Below are 17684 nucleotides of genomic sequence, written 5' to 3' on the forward strand. Positions count from 1 at the left end.
CTTATAGTCAGTGAATTACCTACTGTAATGTAATGTAATAGAGTAATGTACTGCTGTGGACGTAGGCAGCAGCTAAACAAATTTTAGCACCCTGAAAAAAGGACCACCTAAAAAAAAAAAATCAATATCAGTTTAAGTGTTCGCTATATTTAGAATATTTTTGCTGCTTTCCCTCACTGTCAGACGGCCCTTTCCGACGGGAAACTGAAGCCCTTATATCCGTCTTTTTGCCGTAGCGAGTAGTATGAAAGGACGTAAGTCAGCCGTGGGAGTTTGGTTGGGGTGGTGGATGGGTAAAACACAGGACTTTCACCCAGGAGAGCCAGGATCGCGTCCGTTTTTTTAATTTATTTTTTTTATTTATATTTTAAGCCTTTCCCCAATGTTTCTTTCCTAAACCCAACCTTTAAAATTTTATTATTTTACACGTGTGTGACATTGTTCTGGCGATAGTACGGCACATTCTCGTGATAACATGCATAAACAGCATAGTCATACACGTGGCTAGCTCAAAATGCGTACAGATAACACGCCATTTGACTTTAGGAAAGTGGCGTTTATGTTTACGCAAAGTCATGATGCCATGTTGCTCTATCGGTTAGTTTGTGTGATTGTGCGACTAGTGAATCCGAACTAAACCTTTAAAACACCGGCCGCCATCTACTGTAGGTAATGGATAAGTTAGTCTCCTCATTTAAGGCACTATGGGGTGATGTTTTGATGAGTGGGTCCCAGTTTGGGGTTATATCTCGTGTTCTACTAGCAGGGACCAGCATTAGTGGCACATTTGTTCTGACTATTTCTTGCCATTGAACTGATTGGCAGTTGGTGGTGGTAATGCTTCAATACGGTATGTAGCTAGCAAACATGGAAGTAAACAATGTAGAAAACACATTCAAAGACATCCTATTTGTAAGTGTTTTATGAGGAAGGAAATGCATTCAAACCGGTTTCTTAGACCTCAAGGAAAAAGAAAATAGTTTTGCTCTGTTTTTAAATTGAAATGTTTTATAGAAAACTCCACAGGATACCTTCAAGAAATGAGCTGAACACATGGTGCGCTTTACTACATATATACAATCTCTATACACTGGCTGTATCGCATCAAAGAACAGGTGTAAGGTTGTTTTTGCATATGGAGACTGGTGGGGTGTGTCATTTGATGGCACATTCCTTCTGCATGTCTTTAGCTAAGCATGTTCACTAGAGTCATTTGGCCAAATCAGCCCTCTTTTGCATCTCAGCTATTGCTGTTTCATATTTCTTTTAGTAATACAAAACAGTATTCTAACACAGAATAAGGATTCCTTTGTATTCTTGACAGGGTTTTAAATAATAATGTAGTCAAGACTCCAGATTCAGAAGGATCCTAATAAGTGTCTACACAAGTACAGTATTTGTTGCTGCAGAAAAACAATGTCTCTCTGTGATCGCAGGCAACTGTCTGTGCCAAACTAAAGGGAGGGTGTGTGTGTGTGTGTGTGTGTGTGTGTGTGTGTGTGTGTGTGTGTGTGTGTGTGTGTGTGTGTGTGTGTGTGTGTGTGTGTGTGTGTGTGTGTGTGTTGTGTGTGATCTTGTCTTAAAACTGTCTGTCTTGATAAGTTATTTAGTATGCAGCCTTATGATCTATATTTTCTCAATACAAGCTTCTAACGGTGGTAGAGATGATTCAACTTGATTCAAATGTTTAAAGACAAATTTAGAATAATATTTTTGCAGGGTATGGATATATACTCTTATGTTCACATGTTCATTATACACATGCTATATGTATGCATTCATGTTTCTGTGTGTTAAATATATTGAGACAGTGATGCTAGGCTCCAGATGTGCCACTGTGATCACCGTGTGTGTGTGTGTGTGTGTGTGTGTGTGTGTGTGTGTGTGTGTGTGTGTGTGTGTGTGTGTGTGTGTGTGTGTGTGTGTCTGTGTCCTCTTTCCACAGACAAGGTGCCTCATTTCTCTCGGCTTGGTGACGTAGAGGTGAATGCCGGGCAGAATGCCTCATTCCAGTGCGTCGCCACGGGCAAAGTTTCGGAGACTGAGCCCTTCCTCCTGGAGGTGAGAAAAAGAGATGTGTGTGTGTGTGTGTGTGTGTGTGTGTTTTTATTTTTTGTATCTGTGCTAGTCAAGCCAACATCTCAGCACCAGGATAATAGAGTGGGATTGGAGATTGTAGGAAGAAGAAGAAGAAGAAGCAGCAGCAGCACTAAGAATAAACGTTTTACATGTTTGGCATTTAGTTGACAGTCTTATCCAGAACAGCTTACAGTGGTTAAATTTGCATGCACCGCTGCTGGCGACACTCCCATTAAAGTCTTATTCAGGCTGCTGTTTACGTGAGCTTTTCATCCTGTCACAGAATCTTAAGAGAATACTCGTGTTCACAGACAGCATGTTCCAGCAGCCAAACAGTCTGCAAAGCGTTGAGTTACTAGTGACCCTCCTCTTTGACTTAGGAGTGACATATTTTAATACAGGTCAAAGCCAAAAAAGGTGCCTGTAGTAGTTGCATTTGTAAGTACTTTTCACTGCACTGCTTTTGGACTAAAATTAATGCCTGTAATGCCAGGCACTGTGAGTGAGGTGAGTGCGTGCGTGCTTGCTTTGATAGTCTGTTTCAGGAAATTAGCTAGTTACCAGGTTTCTCAGAATTAGTTTAAGTGTGTCCTTAGTCTCGCATTGCCAGACCCTCCTCCACAGCGCTCTGGAGGAGGGTGTGGCTAGTCCACACAGCATTCTGGGATGGGAGAAAAATGTGCTCTGGTTTATTGGCATTTCTTTAAACCAATCACAATCATCTAAGCACTGGACTAAATTACGGTGCCTCTGCTAAAAAGCCTCGGGAAGGAACGTGTTTTGGTGGAACGTGTGTACATTCAAAAGTTGTTTTAGTCGTGCAACAGAAAACTCAGATTGGACAGATAGTCTAGCTAGCTGTCTGGATTTACCCTGCAGAGATCTGCAGTTAACCCTAGTCCTCACAAATCCACCGGAGGTTAGAATGAAAAGAGAGCGGAAGGTGAGGGACAACCCGGGCCGAAAATCTGGCGAATTTGGTTAAAATGTGTGCTACATTTGCATTGAAACCGGTCTAGACACTCTGAGGGAGTTTTGCCACGTCTGAAATAATTATTGGAGTGACATATCTTACAATATCTTTAGGCATTTACAAGGCGTGGAGGGTTTAGGAAACTAGACCCACGCATCGATTTTGCTATTCTTTTTTTTTCAAATCCGTCTTCCACAAGGAAGTTCAACCCTAAAAACTGATTTGGCTGGGGACAAAGAGCTGTAGTCACCTTATGATGAACTGTATACTAGTTGTTAAAGGAAATGGAAGCCATTATCTTAACTGTCTGCATAATACCAGTAATAGTAGTGTAATTTGATCATGTTAAATCATGTTTGTGACCCTGAGTTTGTCTTTTAACGGTTGCGTTGTTGCAGGGAAATGAGTCATCGGAGGCTTTGGAAGATTATTAAGTTTGCGCCTCTGCTTTTTGTAGCTTTTTTGATTGTGTTGGCATTTAGTTTACTAAAGCCCCTAAAGTCATTTATGCCTCATGCACCGACTGAAAATAGGTTCAATTTTCCTGGTTTGAATATGAGCTAATATTAGTCTTCAAAAATCCATCCCTGAATGCCTCCACTCTTCCTCTGGCCTTGAAGCCTGCACACATCTAAGTGCTTTTGAAATGATGGCAGCGGGGAGAAGGCGCTTTGCAAATGAGATCGCAGTCTACTTGGTGATCCATCCCTTGTGTTTCCGCCCGATTTCTTATTTCACCCCCCTCAATCCCCCACCACCACCCCCTGCCCCCTCCCTCCCTCCCTCCCTCTCTCTCGTCTCTGAATTGAAGCCTTTGAAGATCATCGGCGTGTGGAAGAGACATTTTTATCAGTCTCAGAGTTTGCGTCTTTGTTGACGGAGCTCCGCGCGCACAAACGCGCGCACGCGGAGGGAGATGCAAACAAACAATACACGGCTTGTCTTTCGCAATTGGACGGTATGCTGCTCTGAACTCCCTCTGTAAGACAGTACTCGCTTCAGCTCCTCCCTACTTTTTCTCATTAAGAGAAAAAAACAAACACCCGGTAACAGCAGAAAATACAGATCTATCAAAAACCATTACTGCCTTCTGTTCCCCCCATTTGTTGTCCGGGGCCCGTTTGATCATCAAAACTGAGTTGTGCTAATTGCTGCTTTCTCTTTGATCTCGGCGTTGCTGTGGAGGTCCTCTCTGGCCCAGGCTCGAGCTGCTCTCCTCCACTCATTCTTTCCTATTAAGGTAGTCCAAACAAACTGTTAGCATAATGTTTCTTCATCAATTAGCATCATATCTCCTGCGCTGTCTTCCGGGCCAAACTGCCGGCGGCCGGTCTCAGATGCTATTTACGTCCCTAACATCAACCCGTCCAAACCTAAATTAGTTGTTGCACCGACCCTTAATCACGATATGATGCGGGGCTCGCGGCCAGACAGGAGGGGCGGCAGACTTGGCTCGCGGGAGCTTTTTATTTGCTTTAAAAAGCCTGCAGGTGGACCTAATTGAAGAAAAGAAAAAAAATCTAAAATGTGCATGCTGTACTCTGAAGAGTGACTTCAGACTGTTTGGAAACAAAAAAAGTAGCACAAACAGATGAATACATAAATAAAATTAAAAAAAAATGAAAAACTCCTTGGAGCTTTTATAAAAGAAGAGACAGATAATGTTGATACCAAAGTTAGAATGAGTTATAATCTGTAGCTTCAGGCAGCAGTAGCCAGCCACTGTACATCTACATTTCATATTCCCCCGCCCCTACCCTCCTAAACCAATTCAAACATGCGGATGTCAAACCCACTTAGTTGTAAAAACTGATAGCAGGCGACAGTTTACATAATAATCTGCTTATTCTGTGAGAGAGCTGCATATATTGTAGCTCGCACCTGAAACGGCTTATTGCGAGTGTTGGCCTCAGATTTCCTGTTCCACTGGTTGAGCCAATTGCCCGCGTGCCTGAAGCGCTGACACATTAGCATGGCAAGAGATGAGGAGCTGTCAGCTGGAGCCCCTGCGCTGGAAATAACAACCCGGGGAGGCCTGTGTCACCATCCTCATGAGCGTAAAAACACTATTGCGCTGACATTTCTCACACATTTATTATCTCGCCCTCCCACGTAGCTAATTTCAACCCTCCTTTGTCTTCCTGTCTGCTTCTTAGCCTGCCGCCCGTTCTTACTCGCTTGAATAGACTTCAGGTAAACGTGTGTGTGTGTGTGTGTGTGGTCGGGTTGCTCATCGCTCGCTTTTTCTCTCTGTGTGGTGTGCCAGCGGAGAAACAGCGTGGTGCTGGACACGTCTTTGCTGTCTCGGTTGAGTCATAAGCGGCTGATGGCGACTTTCCAGGTGGAGGCGCAGCGCGGGGAGCAGGACCTCTACCGCTGCATCACCCTGTCACCCAGGGGCGCCGCCGTCTCCAACTTTGGAGAGCTCATCGTCAGAGGTGAGCTGGATGTAGCGACACGTGACGAATTTAAGCCGCGTTGGGCGGGAGTTAGCAGCAGGTGTATTCCTCCTCCTCTATCCAACCGCCCAACGCTCCAAAATGCCACAGTAACAAGGAGTTAATGGAATTAGTGACTCCAATATAATTACCTGAATTTCATATTGTAATCCCTCACAATCATTCCCGACAAAAGTATTCACATTACGTTACTCAGTTATGCGGTACTACCCAACACTGAGTTTACCACGCATTTTATATTTTATGATGTATTTTAATGCTGCTAACTGGATTGCTCCAACCAAGTTTCGTTGTGTAAATATATGCAATGACATTTAAAAAGATCTATCTATCTATCTATCTATCTATCTATCTGTCGATCTATCTATACAGTCTAGGTAGAGTTAATAGAATAGTTCAACATTTTGTGAAATAGCTTGTTTCTTTTATTGTTAAGAGTGAGATGAGAAGATCGATACTAATCTGACGTCGGTGCATTAAGTACAGTGCCGCAGTCAGGATGTGGTTAGCCTAGCTTAGCATTAAGACTAGAGGTAGGGGAAAACCGATCGGTCCAAAATGAAAAAGCAAAAAAATGCCTACCAACACCTTAAAACTGTTTTTCGCCAAGGAATAGGTCTGTCATGTAACTCCCCCTAAAACCGCAAGTTGTAATGTTTGTATTTCTCTTTCTGTACAGGTGTAAAACAAAAAAGACACGACTTTTCAGTCAGTTAACTTTAGAGGTGTTGGTAGGTGTATTTTCTTTGGACAGAGCCAGCTCGTTCTGGTAGCGCTTTCCCTCTGCTTCCAGTCATTATGCTAAGCTAGGCTAACCATGCCCTGCCTCCAGCTTAAAACGTACAGTGACACACAGACATTAGATTGATGTCCATCTTCAAAAGCTAACAAACATGTTTCAAAAACACTACACTACCCCTTTAAAGGTCCCATGACGTGGTGCTCTTTGGATGCTTTTATATAGTCCTTAGTGGTACCCTAATACTGTATCTGAAGTCTCTTTTATATAGACCTTAGTGGTCCCCTAATACTGTATCTGAAGTCTCTTTTATATAGACCTTAGTGGTCCCCTAATACTGTATCTGAAGTCTCTTTTATATAGACCTTAGTGGTCCCCTAATGCTGTATCTGAAGTCTCTTTTATATAGACCTTAGTGGTCCCCTAATGCTGTATCTGAAGTCTCTTTTTATATAGGCCTTAGTGGTCCCCTAATACTGTATCTGAAGTCTCTTTTATATAGACCTTAGTGGTCCCTTAATACTGTATCTGAAGTCTCTTTTATATATGGCCTTGTTGGGTCCTAATACTGTATCTGAAGTCTCTTTTTATATAGGCCTTAGTGGTCCCCTAATACTGTATCTGAAGTCTCTTTTATATAGACCTTAGTGGTCCCCTAATACTGTATCTGAAGTCTCTTTTATATAGGCCTTAGTGGTCCCCTAATACTGTATCTGAAGTCTCTTTTATATAGACCTTAGTGGTCCCCTAATGCTGTATCTGAAGTCTCTTTTATATAGACCTTAGTGGTCGCCTAATGCTGTATCTGAAGTCTCTTTTATATAGACCTTAGTGGTCCCCTAATACTGTATCTGAAGTCTCTTTCCCGAAATTCAGCCTTGGTGCAGAATTACAGCCACTAGAGCCAGTCCCACAATGAGCTTTCCTTAGGATGTGCCATTTCTGTGTCTGTAGCTATTGAGGAGGAGAGGGGGCGAGGTGGAGGGTGGGGGTGTGGCCTTGACCAACTGCCCCTTTGCTCGTTTGAAAGCCATGATGTCTCCCTCTCTCTCTCTCATGTGGCCAAATTCTCTGGGCGGGCAAAGCAGAGAAAGGGGAGGTAACCTTGCTCCTTATGACCTCATAAGGAGAAGATTCCAGAACAGCCCATCTGAGCTTTCGTTTTCTCAAAGGCAGAGCAGGATACCCAGGGCTCGGTTTACACCTATCACCATTTCAAGCCACTGGGGGACCATAGGCAGGCTGGGGGAACGCATATTAATGTTAAAAAACCTCATGAAGTGAAATTTTCAAGCCATGCGACCTTTAAGTAAACCAACACGCATTCCCAATGTCTCTTATTGTAAATACCCCGTAGGCAGGTGGAATCACTGTGTGTAATGTATCAGTCAACCCTCCACATTTCCTCACATTAGGAATTAGGAATTCATATGATGTTCGCTGGGTTGATAAGGGTCATATTATCCATCAAGGCCAGGGTTTTTATGTGAAGAGAAGACCGAATTAGTTATGCAATTATTCATGCAAATAAGCTCTTATTCGGCATCATTAGAGTGAAAATTAAGAATTTACAGCATTCAAGAGTCTCTCTGTCTCTCTCACTCTCATAGTCCTGGTGTGATTAAAAGATTTTTATTGCTCAATGCTCTAACAGAGCAGAAATAATGTTATTGAAACTGTAAAACAAAAAAAGAGAAAAATCAATGACAGAAATCCTTGACTTCTCCTTTGCTGGCATGACTTTGCTCTTTTCTGAAGAAAATGGTTGTTTGATTGTCTTTCATCAGTGTTTTCAAGGGCGGATTTTCATCCATGTTTTCCTGTTATTTCCAAGTCACTCACAAACAATACGAAGAACTTTATCCTAAAAGGCTTATGAATGTAGATATTCAGTATAATGACAAGGCATTCTTTTGTTGCAGTGCCCCCAACCCCAATTGCGCCCCCACAGCTCCTGCGGGCAGGCCCCACCTATCTGATCATCCAGCTCAACACCAACTCCATCGTGGGGGACGGGCCCGTCATTCGGCGGGAAATCCAGTACCGGGCAAGCCAGTCCACGTGGACGGAGACTCACGGTGTGGGCTCACTTACCTATAAGATTTGGCATCTGGAGCCAGACACAGAGTACCGCATCAGTGTCCTGCTCACCCGGCCCGGGGACGGGGGTACAGGAGCACCGGGACCCCCTCTGACCAGCAGGACAAAGTGTGCAGGTGAGTCAGATGAGAGACGCTTTAGAACCGAGTCATTTCCTGTATCTGGGTCACGTGGGTTTCGCCACTGCCACGCCTTTTTTAGGAAACTAGCGGCGGGTCCTGAGTGCATTGATTCCAATGGAAGAAGTTGAACAGGAAATACAGATTATGACCGATTCTTTCGCACATAGTCACCAAAGTAAATATTGGACCAGTTTGTGAAAGCCACATATCTCATGAACACGCTGACACTAAAATGGCGTTTTTTTCCGACGGACAAATCAGGAGAAAATTAACTTTGTTCGAGACCCGTTCCTGTCCCTGGACCAAACTCTCACCAGATCTGGCAACACAGATAAGCCAACATCAACTAACGTTCGCGAACGCCATAACCAAACACATTTTCGTCATGCTAAATCTTAGCCTGACGTGGTCATACTCAGATTCTAGTCAGAATATGAGTCTGATGCTGCTCCACTGGGCTGTGATTATGGGGCGTGTTTCAACCCAACCAGGAGACAAAATGCCCCTGCACTCAATTGGATAGACCTTCAACCAATCAGAGCAACGGAGTATGTGACGTATGTTGAGCGACGCATTGTTGTCAACAGAACTCAACTGCACGCACGCTGGAAGAAGTAGAAGAAGAAGATGAGTGTAAACGATCTTTGCTGGTGTTGTAAAAATAATTTTAAGGATACACGGAGTACTTACCAACACGATCATCATTTTTGAGAGAAATAGTAAAGGTGAATGCATGTACCAACAAGGTCTCCGTTTAGGACGTGGTGACGTTGTTGATTACGTTACTGTTGATCATCTGTCCATCATTGTATAAAGCCCGCCCTGACAATTTGATTGGTCCAAACTGCTCTGGTTCGAGCATAGTTGCTCCACAACGGCTCATGTCCAGACCGAACTTCCCGACCTCAAATGTTGTGGGCGGGGCTAAGTTCAGCTGGCATCCAAGCTAGCTAAATATGGCTTTTAGCTGTGTAAATATCTAATGTTAGTAAATGTAAATATTCATGAATTATGAAATAAATCTTATATAGTATAGCTATTTGGTCAGATCAAGCATTGGTTACAGTGCAACCAGGAACTGCTAATAGCTTGGCTGTGTGAGTTTTAATGGGGGAAGATATGCCAAAATACACAAACCTATAGGCAACTCACTGACTCCGTGGCAACATATGCATCACTCAAAAGCCTTTAGTGAACTGTATCACGTTTCCATCCAGGCTTGGAATAAGAAAAAGAATAACAATAGTAGTGACAAAATCCATGAGTAATAGCCTTCTGCATTTTGCACCATGAATACATGTTTTGCTTGCAGCATGGTTCTATGGATGGCAACGTTTGGATGGTTTAACAGACAGATTTCACAGACCGCAGAATGCCGCGAGTGACCTCTCCGAACCATGCTGTGTACTACTAATTCTATTGCAATAGGATGTTTCTTAGCCCTAAATAGAAAGTGTAATTGGACATGTGGCTTTTGATGCATTGCTATGGCAACAACACCAGTGTACAGTATGCTGCAAGCTGAGGTCTCAAAATATCAGTACAAAACAACAAACAGAAGACCATCTGGTTACTCCTGCAGTTCATGGATCCCAAAAAAAACCCAACTGTTTTCAGAGTGTGTGCTGGCTCTGATGCTCTGAGATTTGCCAGAGTTGTGAGCTGCAGCTGGGAGCCGCATCAAACCGTTTGACGCGTCACTTAAGAACTCGTAGTTTGCCTGCAGCCGCTGAGAACAACAGGTGTGTTTTGTTGTCATTGCGGCATGGAAGGTTCCCGATGCCTTTTATTCATCCCGACCGAGGCACGCTTTCATCTACAGTCATTTACGTGCAAGACATGGGTCGTGGGAGTTGTGTGAAAAAAACAACAGAAGTGTGTGAAGATTGATGTTTTGAAGCACCAAACCCTTGGGTTAATGACTGGTCTGAACTCCGCCGTGAAAGAAAGTTTTGCTCAACAGCCGATGTTGTGTCGAGGTTCTGGTGTCACGCAAGCAGCAGACAGGCTCCTCTCGCCACCTCTCATCTGTGTTTTAGCCGCAGCGCTGCTCATCCGGGTGAAAAAGACGCCCTGCCGCTACTGTCAAGTAGACGGCATGACGCCCCCGTCACCTGCCACACACTTTGATCCACTCTCGTCAGTGTCTTCGTCTCGCCCACCTCCTGTCAACTCCCATTGCTCAGATGTGAAGCTTTACACCCCCACCCCCCCCAGCTTATAGCCAAGGCCCTTTGACACAAAACTCTGGATGAATTTGTCTCTTCCGAGTGTGTCACAGAGAGCAATTTCTTTTAGCACATTGACTCCTCTTTTTTGGACAGTCTTTGAGTGTGACATTTCATACCTACTGGTGCAGAGGATTGCAATCCCATGGGCCATTGTTGAGGGGGGCCACCTAAACCAATGATGTGCACTTGTGCTTTTTTTCCCCCCAGTGGTCATGCTTTTTGTGTGTGGTGGGGCATTCAGTCCGAAATCAATCACTTTCTGACCTCACCCCTTTCGATTTGAACAATTATTTTCCGATATGTTAACATATATGAGAGATTGTTAGGTTTAAACAACCAGAATGAGCCAACTATTTTGGAGACGGACCCTCAAAGTTAACCCTTATTGGACGACCACCTCTTTTAAAGACGCATATCTTTTTCAAAAATAAACAATACAGTATAGTTTTCGGAGGATGGGAAAAGCTAACAAACAAGGTCATCTAAAATTGTAATACTTTTGGCCAAAATAAATCAATAAATAGGCAAATGAGGAGATTTCTTGTCCCTAAATCTTAATTTGTAAAAAGCGCTTGAACTGGGATTTTGTTTTTCTTCATTTTTTTTTAACAATGAAAATAATAATGAATGAAAACCTATTTGCTATAGGGTCGACACTTCTTTACATCTCCTGAAGTTTTCACGTTGTGGCTGCTGAACAAGATATCGGTGTGTTGGGTGGTTGTCCAATATGCGTCAACTTTGAGCGCCCCTGTCTCCTGAACGGTTCGTAACACTGGGTAATCAAACACTAACACTCTCATATTGGTTAACATGTAGGAAAACTTTCGTTTGAATCAAAAGTGGTGAGCTCAGAAAGGGATCGATTTCTGAGGTGCCCCTGGCTACAAATAAGCGTCTTGGCATGAATGCAGATGTACCGGTCATGCACCTTTTTAGCATTCGTGCTTCCTGTCTCTTGATTACGTTTTGATGTAATATCGGCGCGTTTCAAGTATGTTTTGGTGGCCTAAATTTTAGTTTGTACGAAAATTGGTAGTGTGTGTATTTCTTTCAGCCCATTCATCTCAAGGCCTCAATATCTTTAGTGTCCATAACTTCTCAAGTGCAACGTAATGAACGGCTTCGAGGACACACTCTCCAAAAGTGTGTGGTTTTCTCCCCATTTAAGTGACTGCTTCTGTCGAGACAACAGAGACACAAAACACAGAGTGACAGATTTACTGCGTCTTCTGTGCTGGTTTGTCACGCACAGATTTGACGCATTCTGCCCCAAACACAAGTGGTGTATTTATCGAACAGACGCAAGCGGGATGAGTGTCAGTTTAGAGGGTTTGCAAGATGCAGTTGACTCCTACATTTCAAAAGTATATTCTGTCCTGCAGGTTAAAGAGCCCCTATTATACTTCTTTTCAGTGAAATATTGTACTCTTGGGGTCTACTAGAATAGGTTTACATGCTCTGATGTTCAAAAGACATTATGTTTCTCATACTGCCCATTGCTGCAGCGCCTCTGCCTGAAACAGGCAGCACATATGGAAAAACTGGGCTGGCTTTCTCAATCAGTGACCTCACTAATTGAGGAATTTCAAACCGTAATGTGGGCGAGACCAAGGGGGTAAGCTTCGCTTCAGAACTCGAACCTCCTGTGGCGCCATTTTGATGCTACCAAAAGTTACTACTTACTGTCGCATAGTAGAGGAATTACCTTATAGTACAGGAGAAGCTCACAGGCAGTTTCAACTTACATTAGCTGTTTAAGTTTAATTACTGATGTTAACTAGCATTTTAGTTAGCAAGAATTAGCCTGTGCCCATGTTATCTCCTTACATATACCTACGCTCTCGAATCAGCAAGATTGGGAATGATTGAGATTTCTCTTGGCACAGCTACCAGAAGACTTCCAACTTTCAGACAGGTTGCTCACGTCACATCTACGTTGTCTCTCTCAGTTGGAGGCTGCTCAGTAACGCTCAGCGCTCACCGGAAAAGTGACTTCTAATATCCTTCACTGGTCTCCGTCCAGAGCAACGGGATCTGTTGGTCCATTATATACTATCTATGGTCCACAGCAGTACGTTGCTTAGCTTCCGTGTCAGGACTCCTGTCTGTTTCTCCAAACTGGGGGATGTGCCAATGGCCATCTACTGTTGCTCCATTATCCATTATATACTGTCTATGGGCAAGACACTTCAGGCAGTTGAGAAAAAGTTTTTACTTTATACATCTATTAAGTACAAAATTACTAGATAACAGACAAATACGCACAATAGGGCCTCTTTAAAGATTCTGTTCTGCTTGTTGTTGTAATTGTATTCTTTTTGCGAGGCTAATCTCTACTCTTCTTTGAAAGCCATTTCAGGTTAATTTGTTAGGTATTAGATTAAACTGTCATAAAACTGCGGAACATCAACATGATTTACAGGTTAAATTTCAGGAATTTGATACCTGCAGAAACTCATTGAATATATGCATGCCAGTAGTGGAAACCCCATGTGGTTTCAGTGGTAAGTAAGAGGGTGTGCACTGATAGTCCATCATAATTCCAACATAGCTCCTGGCAGGAGGGACAGGCCTCAGTGGCAGCCCACTGAGGCAGCTGTTAAAGATGAGGAGCATGAGATGAAATGTGCAGACCCATAGGGACTCTTTCCCCCATTCATCTCTTTCTCTTCCCCCAGCTCATCTCTTGTCCGGCCTCCCTTTCCCTCCTTCCCTCCCTCTGCCTCTGGCTAATCCCTCTGATTAGGCTAATCAAGCTGAATGTCAGTTTGGGGGTAGGACTGCTGGAGGACCGGCGGGTGGAGAGCCCAGGACAGCCAGAGCCTTCTGCCGTGCTGCTGTAATGATGAGTAATGGGATCGTGAGCAGACAGTGAACTTTCAGTCGGCGGGCCCCTGGTGGCAGACCAGGTTAAAACAGGATCAGACTGCTATACAGAGCTAATATTGTTAAAAACGCGTGACATCAAGCCAGTTCTTCTCATGCACATGACGGGGATGATAGAATTTTTCAAAGTTAAATTTGTCCTGTATGATTGATTGATGCTATTCCATGGGAAGGTTTTGGCTTGTATCAGTATCAGTTGTGAAGACACTAATCAGCCAACTCCCTTCTAGAGCTGGGCAATGTATCGATATTATATCGATATCGTGATATGAGACTATATATCATCTTAGATTTTGGATATCGTAATATGGCTTATGTTTAGACTTTTCCTGGTTTCAAAGGCTCCATTACAGTAAAGTGATGTAATTTTCTGAACTTACCGGACTGTTCTAGCTGTTCTATTATTTGCCTTTACCCACTTAGTCATTATATCCACATTACTGATGATTATTTATCTAAAATCTAACCGTGAAGATATTTTGTTAAAGCACCAATTGTCAAGCCTACAAAATCATCGCAATATCGACATTGAGGTATTTGGTCGAAAACAAATCATTCAAAAATTTGATTTTCTCCATACTGCCCAGCCCTACTTTCTTCCACCCTTTTGGGAAAGAGCAAACATCTTTGAGATCAGCGAGGACTCTGAGGACGTTCCCTTCCCCCGTCTCGTCTCTCCGTCCCCTCAGAACTCATGTCTCCTCCGTGACATTGCTTGCTTCGTTCCTTCACGCAGCAGCTTCTGATCTATGTTTAGCGAAGCAGCAGGGCTGTGGCTAGTAGCCCTCTCCTCCTGGCCCCCAGCAGTCTGCGACTCTGCACTGCCGGTTTGTGCCATGCTGAAGGCATTGCCCTCCTCTTGGTTTATCTGATCTCTCAGCAGTACACTTGAAGATCCAGGCCAGGCTACAGGACAGACATAACCCCCGCCGTGTGCTTAAAAATGTGCATGACAGGGACAACGGACATCCGCAATCACAGCTTCAACACGACAGCAGTAATTAGGCTTTACATTGATTCTCTGCCGAGGCCGTGCACTGGTCTCCTACTGGACCTCATTCATGTAAGGAGAGATGGGAATGTGAAATGTTGTGTTGCATTCTATTTCTTCAGGCAGTTTTAGTTCTTCATTGATTCAATCCTCGGTGACCTTGTTTGTGAAGTCAGCTGTCTCCTTTTCCCTATCGGTATTTCTCTTTTAAGCTGTACTGGGTAGGAGTTTTAGGTAAAAATACTCTTGTCTTGTCAGCATAAATCTCAAACTTGTGCTGCAACAGAGAATGGCATCTCATCCCCTCTGACTTGCAATAAATCGATCGTAGTTTCCCATCCATACATTTTCTTTTCAGTAAATGTCCAGCGGCACCAAAGTAGCCAGACATCTGTCTTCCCAGTCACGTCCTCTAGGGGGATTCCAAAATGGTCCCAGGCTGGATGGGATGTATAGTCCCTCCAGCATGCTCTGGGTCTGCATGTGGGTCTCAAGCCAAATGGACGCTTCAAGAACAGCTCCACAAGGAAGCATTCAAGAGGCATCCCAATTAGAAGTCCGAACCGGGCTTCGGTTCCTAGCGTCTCCTTCCCAGTGAAAGCAAGCATTTATTGGTCGAGGACCAACGTGTAGTCTGTCGTGTCTCTCGGCCGAGTCCCGAAAATAATTTTTGACTCTAAAATCCCTCCCCCCAAAAAACTATTTGCATTTTCTACCTGCAATCTCATAGCCGATTTGTGGGAGCTTCTTCCTTTACACCAGGGGTGTCACTAAGGGCCACACTGGAAAAAAAGAATCACATCAAGGGCCAGACATGTACATTTTATTGACATGCTTTTATTTAATTGAACAAGGTCAAACATCTGTATTATTGCATGTCTCATATAGTCTTCTCACTTACAGCTTGGTCGACATAAAGCCCCAAAAAATTTAACTTAGCCATCAAAGAAAAAAGCGACACAAAGATATTGGACATCAAAAAATGTGACAAAAACATCTGAAAAAGTGGCAAAAATGCTGAAAAAAGCGCTAAAAGCGTTGGCAAAAGTGACACATACTTCAGATAAAGCAACAAAAACTAGTTGGGCCCACGGGCCTTGAGTTTGACATGTGCTTTACACTGTTTAATACATTTTCTTCTGTGGCTCCTTTCGTTTCCTCTGCAAAAGCTGGTAAATATAAGCTGCTCACTGTTTGCACTTTATTGATGTCATTTCTCCTTCCTGTCCCTCTTCAGAGCCCATGCGTGCCTTGCGAGGTCTGACAGCTGCAGAGATCCAGCCCCGGCAGCTGGGCCTTCAGTGGGAGCCGCTGGGCTATAACCTCACCCGCTGTCACACCTACTCCTTGTCCCTGTGCTACCGCTACTCCATGCCAACAGGGGGCAGCGGAGGGAACAACGCCACCGTCAGAGAGTGTCTGTCCGTGGATCGCAACACCTCTCACTTCACCCTGAGAGACCTGCCACCCTTCCGCTCGGTCCACGTCCGGCTGGCGCTGGCCAACCCCGAAGGCAAGAAGGAGAGCAGAGAGGTTACTTTCCAGACGGAGGAAGACAGTGAGTGGGCCCTTTTTATTGGACTCAGTGGGTAGACAGAAGATGCTAAAATAAGGCATGCATTAGTTAATCTGTGCAAATCTTCTGCAACATCATTATGGGGGGGGGGCAGGATGTTATGTTATGTATGCACTGAAGCTCTTTAGAGTCATCGTTTCTTAGCTCTGGCTTCAGAACTTCTTGTTTTTTCTAGTTTTCTTTGCATGCTCCCTCACGCTCTGATAATTATTGTGCATTGCTTACACACATCCATGCCTTTTAGTCATCCAGTACCAGCAAAAAATAAATAAATATAAAAACACAAATATTGACTCACAAAATAAGCTGGATCAGCGTAACTAAATGGAAGATCAGCCTTATAAACGGAGACCAGTGGAACATTAATCAGCTCGGGCCGTGGACGGAAGCAAAATGGCAAAATGATTTTGCTTATCTCTGTATTAATATTTTCCTGTCTACATCAGCAGATTAGACACATTCTCATGCAAATTCCCAGAGTGGAAGTACAGAAGGTCAAACCATTGTTGTGAGGAATAAGCAAGACTTTTCAATGTAATTGAATGCCACTCTGGGAGATTTTTGACCCAGCGGAGAGAGTGGGAGGGAATGACGGCTATGATATGAGCATTTTCCTTTCTATTGGATCTTCCAAATGCATTTGAATTGTTTCACATTCAATTTAACAGCGAGATTCAAAAATGCCAAGCAGTGCAGGAGATATGAAAAAACAGACTTAATTAGCTACACCTACACATTGCAGTCTTGTAGGCAAGAGGAAATGTATTTGCATAAATGGCATAACATACAGCATGGTATTTTTCACTCGTTAGATTTGAGTGGTTAGGAAGTGACAAGTTGAAATGCACGTGTCAACAATTTTTTTTCCCTCCCTATTTACTTGATATTTTGAATGTTGGCACCAATGGAAAGTTTTGCTTTTGAGCCACTGAATGCCGGTCTGACATACTGACAGTCCCCAATCCCCCTGTCACAAGGAGAGCCGCCATCACCCTCACAACTACAGTAATTGAGCCGCAGCCAGTGACAGTTCCCCCTGCCTGTTTCCTATGGGCTCAACAATCAAACATCGGTGTGGCGCTTTGCCTACGCTGTGTCTCTGCTTCTTCTAGGAAGCAGATTTGCCTGTCACTGGTTCATAGATACAGCTGGATGTTTAGCTTCAGCTTCTAAAGAAAACCGACAAGCCAAAGACGTTTCATAATGCAAGAGAGTAGCATTCAGTAATTCAGTCAATGTTAACACACAAGCATAGAGACTTCCCTACTGCCTTTGCAAGAATAAAAAGTCACAGCTAGTTTATTTTTCAAGCTTTGGAAGCATTGGAATTACATCATACAGTGACGTTAAAGCACTAGACATTTAGCTTTTTTCTTTATGTACGGTAGCATAAAGCTAATTTGTCTCAATGGTCTCAAAGATGTACAAGCAATAACTAACAACAACAAAGGCACAATTTACAACATGAGTTTGGCCATTATTTCTAGCATTATTATTTTTTCTTAATTTCTGAGATCTGGGATTG

General features: G+C 43.5%; 1 protein-coding gene across 9 annotated transcripts in view; it reads left to right on the forward strand.

Moving 5' to 3' along the window:
* The window catches only part of LOC120571198 (receptor-type tyrosine-protein phosphatase U-like), a 243153-nt gene that overhangs the window by 135828 nt on the left and 89641 nt on the right, over positions 1-17684 (forward strand). For all 9 annotated transcript variants that reach the window (XM_039819974.1, XM_039819976.1, XM_039819981.1 and 6 more), the window contains exons 5-8: positions 1946-2061; positions 5319-5490; positions 8173-8466; positions 15821-16141. In XM_039819974.1, coding sequence (XP_039675908.1) covers positions 1946-2061; positions 5319-5490; positions 8173-8466; positions 15821-16141 — 903 coding nt within the window. The remainder of the gene's footprint in view (positions 1-1945; positions 2062-5318; positions 5491-8172; positions 8467-15820; positions 16142-17684) is intronic.

The sequence above is a fragment of the Perca fluviatilis genome, chromosome 13 (genome assembly GCF_010015445.1).
Source record: "Perca fluviatilis chromosome 13, GENO_Pfluv_1.0, whole genome shotgun sequence".
Classification (NCBI taxonomy): domain Eukaryota; kingdom Metazoa; phylum Chordata; class Actinopteri; order Perciformes; family Percidae; genus Perca; species Perca fluviatilis.